This window comes from Gracilinanus agilis, chromosome 2 (genome assembly GCF_016433145.1).
Source record: "Gracilinanus agilis isolate LMUSP501 chromosome 2, AgileGrace, whole genome shotgun sequence".
Classification (NCBI taxonomy): domain Eukaryota; kingdom Metazoa; phylum Chordata; class Mammalia; order Didelphimorphia; family Didelphidae; genus Gracilinanus; species Gracilinanus agilis.
Genome location: NC_058131.1, coordinates 527078627 through 527085855, shown reverse-complemented (window position 1 = coordinate 527085855; position 7229 = coordinate 527078627). Strand labels below are relative to the sequence as shown.

Genomic DNA, 7229 nt, shown 5'->3' with positions numbered 1-7229 from the left:
AAATCAGGGCTAGTAATAAGGTCTGACCTTGGTCAGTCATGCTATGCCTCTCATGCATACTCATGGCCTTGTTTTTCAGTTTTGATCTCAGCCCAGACAGGTTACGGCATGCCATTCTGAGAGAAAATAGTAAAAGAAAGACAAAATTCAGCAACTTCTCTACCCTTGGTGTATCACATGGGTAGCTTACTGTAGACGGCAGGATGAATGACCTAAAACAAAGGAAGGCACCCACCAGCACTCAACCAATCACAATTGGTATGGACCAATGCCTCACAAAGGGTGGCTCATTGTGATGGCGCTGGGCAAAGAGATAAGAGAGCTAGGGGAGTGGGACACCTGGCTGACTCCACAGGGAAGAGGTGGCCGAAAGGAAGAGGGGAGGAAGTTTCTGGGTCCTCTTTTCACTGCTCCAGAAAATGAAAGCTAGAAGGGAGAGAAATTCACAAATTCTTTCAGGAGTACTTCTGGTCCTTTCTCTTCTGCTTTTGAGTCAGTCCATGTTTTTCCTGTCCTATAAACCCTGTCCCTTGATCCTGCTATCAATCTCTAGCTCTTAAAGCCATCTATACAATAGGTACCTCCACTTTCTTACCACTCTATTTATTATCCCCTTACAATCCAGCTTCCAACCCTTTATCAGTCCACCAAAACTGCTCTCCAAAGTTACTAATGTTCTCTCTAGTTCCCAAATTCAATTATCTTCTCTTAGTCCTCATTTTCCTTGGCCTCTCAGAAGCATCTGCCACTATTAATCATTCCCTCCTCCTTGATACTCTCTTCTTTCTAGGTTTTTGGGACACTGCTCTCTCCTGATCCTCCTCCTGTCTGACAACTTCCTTCTGTCTCCTTTTCCAGATCACACTCCTAGATGTAGGTGGCCCTCAGTTTTTTCCTAAACTCTCAAAACTCTTCTCCTTCTATTACTACTTCACTTGATGATTTCATCAGCTCCCATGAATTGCCATTTCTATGTTGATTCTCTATCCCCTCCAATTTCTAATCTCAAACTAGATGTGTACTGTTGGTGGAGTTGTGAAATGATCCAAATATACTGGAGAGTAATTTGGAGCTATGCCCAAAGGGCTATAAAACTCTGCATACCCTTGGATCTAACAATGCCACTCCTGGGTCTGTATCTCAAAGATTAAAAAAAAAAAAAAGAATCCATTTGTACAAAAATATTTATAGCAGCTCTTTGTGGTGGCAAAGAATTAGAAACTGAGGGATGGGGGGTAGCTGGGTAGCTCAGTGGATTGAGAGTCAGGCCTAGAGACGGGAGGTCCTAGGTTCAAATCCGGCCTTAGACACTTCCCAGCTGTGTGACCCTGGGCAAGTCACTTGACCCCCATTGCCCACCCTTACCACTTTTCTGCCTTGGAGCCAATACATAGAAGTTAAGAGTTTAAAAAAAAAAAAAGAAACTAAGGGATGGTCATCAATTTAGGAGTTGAACAATTTATATTATGATTTTAATGAAATATTGTGCTTTAAGAAATGACAAGCAGGATAATTTCAGAAAAATGTGGACTTATATGAGCTGATGCAAAGTGAAATGAGCAGAACCTGGAGAATGTTGTACACAGTAATAGCAACATTGTATGATGATTAACTGTAAATGACTTAGTTATACTCAGCAATACAATGATCCAAGACATTCCAAAAGGCTCACAATGGAATATGCTATCTACCTTCAGAGAAAGAACCAATGGAGTCTGAATGCAGATAGATGAGATTTTTTTTCATGTTTTTTTTAATGTTTTCCTTCACAACATGACTAATGTAAAAATGTATGATTGTACATCTATAACCTATATCAAGTTGCTTACCAGGGGAAAAGGGTGAGAATTTGTAACTCAAAATTTTAAAAAACATGTTAAAACTTGTCGTTACATGCAATTGGAGAAAAAAGAATACTATTTTAAAAATAAATGCCCAAAATATTTTCAAAATGATGTGCAGTAGACATCTTAAACTCAGTATGTTGAAAACAATTTTCATTCTCTTTCCCCCTAAACCCTCCAACCCTCCACATCTCTTATTATGGTAGCTCCAACACAGTCCTTCCAGTCCCTCGGGCTCACAACCTAGGAGTATTCCTGGGTTCTGATCTGTGTCTTATCCCCCATATCCAAGTTGTTGCTAGAACCTATCAACTTCATTGTTACATCTTTCAAATTGATCACTTCTCCCTGACATTTCCACCCCTCTAGAATAGGCTTTCATCACCTTTATTACAATAGCCTGTTAGTGGTTAGTGCTTTAAGTCTCTCCCCACTCCAATCTATCCTCCATTCGGCTACCAAAATGATTTTCCTAAAGCACATGCCTGATCATGTCAAATGATCAATGTCAAATAATGGCCAATGTCAAATAATGGCTCCCTATTGCTTCCAGGAGAAAATATAAAATATTTGGCATTCAAAGTCATTTAAAACCTAGAATCCTCCTACCTTTACACCTTATTCCCCAACACATTCTCCTTAATCCAGTGACACTGTCTGTCCATTTGGCTATACACTAACAAGACACTCCATCTCTTATCTCCTGGCATTCTTTCTGGATATTCTCCATGGCCAGAAAGCTCTCCTTCCTCTACTTCGACTACTGACCTTCCTAGCATCCCTTTTTTTTTTTTTTTTTTTTAAACCCTTACTTTCTTTCCTAGTAACAACACTAAGACAGAAGGTGAAGGGCTAGGCAAAAGAGGTTAAGTGACTTACCCAGAGTCACACAGGAAGTATCTGAGGCCAGATTTGAACCCAGGACTGGCAGTCTATCCACTGAGCCACTCTCTGGCTTCCTTTAAATTCTAACTAAAATCTCACCTTTTACAAGAAGTCTCCTCTAACCACTTTTTACTATAGTGTCTTCTCATTAATTCTGATTTATCCTATATTTGGCTTGTGTCATATATGCTTGTGTCATATATATATATATATATATATATATAAATATATATATATATATATACACACATACACGCCAGGGAAAAAAATATTTGCCAATGGCAAGAATTGTCTAAATGTAGCTTTTAAGATGTATGTGTTATGAAAGAGAATCTTCCAACAAATGTTCAAATTATATTATTATGTTTATATTACATATGTAATTATGTATAATCATTATATTGTTAAGGTCAGTACTAACCTCTTTACATATCCACATGTGATGTTGATTTTAAAAAATTATTCACTGGGAATCATTTTTTAAAAATTGTTTGGGAAATGGGGGGGCAGAGTCAAGATGGCAGCTTAGTAGCAGCAAAAGCTGAAACCACTCTGACAATCCTTCCAAATCAATCTTTAAAAAGTATATCAAAATAACAGGAGTCAAAAACCAACAGCAAGATGGAGTGAGGGGGCTCTCCCATAGAACACGACTTGAAAGGTAGGCAGAGAGGTGATTTTCACAGGATAAGGGGGAAGTGGAAGCAAAACTACACACAGAGGAGAACTAGCCAACCATCCCCCCACCTACTGGGCCAGATCCGAAACCTGGGCATAGGCCAACTTTGGAATCCCAGGACCTGGGCTACACCAACAAAAAAAAGCGCCTCAGACCCACCCCTTGAAGTCCCAGGCTTGGCACCAGTGAGGCCCAGAAGTCCATAGCACTGCTGTGATGAAATTTCAGCCCCAGGGCAAAATAGCTCACAGTGTGGAGCCCTGCAAGCCAGCAGCAGAGGAGACAGAATCATCAGCTTTCATAATTACCAGTCCACAGGCAAAAAAAAAAAAAGATTGGGAAAATGAGTAAACAGCAAAAAGAACTCCTAACCCTTGAAAATATGTATAGTGACAAAAAGCAAAGAGCAAAATCAACAGGGGATGATGAGATCTGAGCAACCACATGCAAAAACTTCAAAGAAAAATGGAAGTTGATCTCAAGCACTGGAAGAACTCAAAAAGGAATTCTAAACTCAAATAAGACTGGTTGAAGAAAAATGGGAAAATTGTTTGGAAAATAGAAAAAATATATTTTATATAAATGTATGTATCTGTATACATACACATATATATTTGCATATTGTATACTCTATTAGATTATAAGCTCCCTGAGGGCAGACTGTCATTTGCCTTTTTGTGTCCCCACCACTTAGCATAGTGTCTGAGATATTAGGCAATTAATAAATGATTGATTAATCAATATTGAAGAAATAACAAAAGCCAGCTAGCATTAATACAAATATCAGCTCTGGAATTTCTAGAAATCATCTGTACCCTGCTATAATTGCATGAGAACCAAAACTTTTTATTTTCTTCCAACTACCTTTTACCACCCTCCTCTTACTCTCACCCAACCTCCACTTTTCACGTAAAGAATTCTAGGGCCCAGGAAGAAAAGACAGAGGGGACAGATTACTTCTAAGGTCAATAGTAAAAGTGAGAGACCTAGAATAACTCAAGAACCTTAAGAAAACATATCTGTATGAAGCATTCTAGAAGACTTCCCCCTTCATTTCTAGCCCTATCCTTGAATCACCCTCCAAGATAGGGTGAACTGGACAGGACATGAAAGGAAGGGACTAGATGAGCTCTAAGGTACTTTTCAGTTTTGTTTTTTAAACCCTTACCTTCCCTCTCAAAATCAATACTGTGTATTGATTCCAAGGCAAAAGAGAGGTAAGGGCTGAGCAATAGGGGTTAAGTGACTTGCCCAGGATTACACAGCTAGGAAGTGTCTAAGGCCAGATTTGAACTCAAGACTTCCCATCTCTAGGCCTGGCTCTCGATCCACTGAGCCACCCAGCTGCCTTCACACTTCTAGTTCTAAAACTATGACTTTATAGAATGGAAGTGAGAACTAAAGTTGAGTAACCCAAAGGAGCTGAAACACTATAGACAAGGTACGGTCCACACTTCACTCTACCAGGATTCTTGGCTTTCCTCTTACTCCAAGAAATATGTGAGCATCAAACATCTTTTGCATTTAGTTTTTCAATTAAAATCCACAAGGGGAAAAAAAAACTAGAGATAGAAAGGTTCGTTAAATTTTATTATCATTATTGAAGGGAACAAGAGATCATCATTGTCACCAGCTCATCCCATAAAGCTGATTCCCCAGTGCCTTTCCCACACCTCACTTAGTAGCTGTGACAGTTTCACACCCAACTAAGACAAACATGGTAGGCGAAACCTCATTTTGGGCAAACTTCTGCCAAAAGGAGGTACTAGATAGGGGTACGACCCAAAGAGTAGAGGCTAAAGGAAGAGAGATGGAGCTGACAAAGCAGCAGCTTGCTACATGTAAGACCAGACATACTCTTTAATTCTATTGCTTTGAACAAATCTGGCTCACAATCAATGAAACCAGAGACAAGTGTTAGGTCAATGAAGCATGAGCTATACCTCCAGGAGGGCTTCAAAGGCAGGAAAGCTGAGGAGAGCCCTTTTACCCAGGTCCAAGCTACCTGCTTGTCGGCTTGGTGCTAGTACTCTTCTGCTATGTATATATGGGAGAATTGATAACTAGTCCAGTCTCTTCCTGTCTGCTTGCTTCACAGCTTTCCCAAAGACTCTTCATTCTCTCGAACTTATTTCCAGTTGTCTCCATCACTGTTCTCAATAGTGAGCCAAAATGTTATAGCTGATCTGGGGGCAAATATGTCTTCAGAGAGTACACATGGGTCCATAGAGGACTGGGACTCCTTCAGGCTATTACTAGTCTCCCTTGGCAATAGTCTATAGACCCCACAAGCTTGAAGGCAATCCTGACTGCCCACAAAAAGAGATGCCAAATGCCACAGTGAAATGTCCTAGAGCTCTCTCTACTATAGCTCTTAACTGGATTATTTCTCTTAATGTCTCAGAGACCCAACCACCCACAAATTGCAACTCAATCCACCAGTTCCCTCAAAATGAATTGGCGGACTGGGAACCAGACATACTCTGCATGGTGTGCAAGCATGAACTAGCCAACAGCAGGGAGAGGAGGTGCTTGAAACAAAGTGTAGCATTATCTGCTAATATTAAACCAACTTTAACTTTGCTGCTGGTGAATGAGCTGGGAGGAGCCAACACTGCCAGGGTCTGTAAGGATGCTCTCACATCAACAGCTCAGATGCTGGTCCAATCTTTCTGATGTCATAACTTGGCAGGACCCACATTCTCCACTGAAAAGTGGGGTAGATGTAGGATTCCTTTCCTAGAAAGGTATTGATGCCCTCCAGGTCTCCCATTCCCAATGGGAGGAGTGATTGATTGTGCAGTGCATAAAGGACATATTTACATTTCTCACCCACATTCTCCTAACACTTGTAGAGCTGATACAAAAATTTGGGAGAATTAATCCCATACATGTCAAACATTATATAGTGCCAAATACCTGTCATTCCTGGCCTCGGAAACTGTGGAAGAGAGTAAGAAGGAAAAAGTGACAAAATAAAAGTGAAAGGAGACAAAGATAAAGGGGAGGAAGTCAAGAGGGAAATGTCTTGGGAGTGTCTAGTTCCAATACTAGAGAGAGGAAAAAAAACAACACATCCTTAAATAGAAAGTTAGCTGTTCCATCTACACAAATGGTGCAGCTTGTAGAATTTTCTCTTCTCACTGGACTGTCCAGTTAGTGTGGCCTCTAAGTCTTTGTGAAGACATGCACTTGCCTTTGCAAAAAAGGTTCTTAATGGAAAAATTCCCATTCAGTTACAAATGCTCCAAACAAGTTTTCTTAGTGTGTAATAATGCAAACACCAGAGGATGCATCTACTTCACATCCTAAGTATCAAAGAGATTCCTTAAAGTTGCCAGCAACTTAACCATACAAGTCATTTTCTTCCTCTTAAAAAGCCAACATTGTTGGGGTTGTCAGTAGAGTTAGTCCAGAGACGCTCCAGGTTGTAAGGTACCGAGCAGTGTCCAAATGAGAAGACTCCTCTTAGAAGTATTCTCTTTTCCTAAGGAGCTTCCACTCCTTCCATTCTTCTGGGAAACGCAGGAATTGTAGTCCACTGACCTCATAGCATAGATAAGACTCAGGTGTCAGTTGGATTGACCTCTTTGGAACAAAAGTAGTGTACAACCACTCCATTGGGGTATCTGGCAAATGCGCTGTAGGGGGAAAGGGAATAGAATGAGATTGAGGCTGGTCCCCAGAAAAGAAGCACCCCCTGTTTTTCTAGGAAAAGCTTCCTGCCCTCAAACCAGCACAGACACAGTTCTGGTCAGCCTAAAACAAACAGTCCTGCCTCCCAGGACTGACAAGTTGCCATCCATGTATCTGACCAGAAG

General features: G+C 40.6%; 1 protein-coding gene across 2 annotated transcripts in view; it reads right to left on the bottom strand.

Annotated features, from left to right (window-relative positions):
* Positions 1-4989: 4989 nt before the first annotated feature.
* VPS39 (VPS39 subunit of HOPS complex) overlaps positions 4990-7229 on the bottom strand; it is a 65502-nt gene continuing 63262 nt past the window's right edge. For both annotated transcript variants that reach the window (XM_044665110.1, XM_044665111.1), the window contains one exon: positions 4990-7049. In XM_044665110.1, coding sequence (XP_044521045.1) covers positions 6974-7049 — 76 coding nt within the window. In that variant the 3' untranslated portion in view covers positions 4990-6973. The remainder of the gene's footprint in view (positions 7050-7229) is intronic.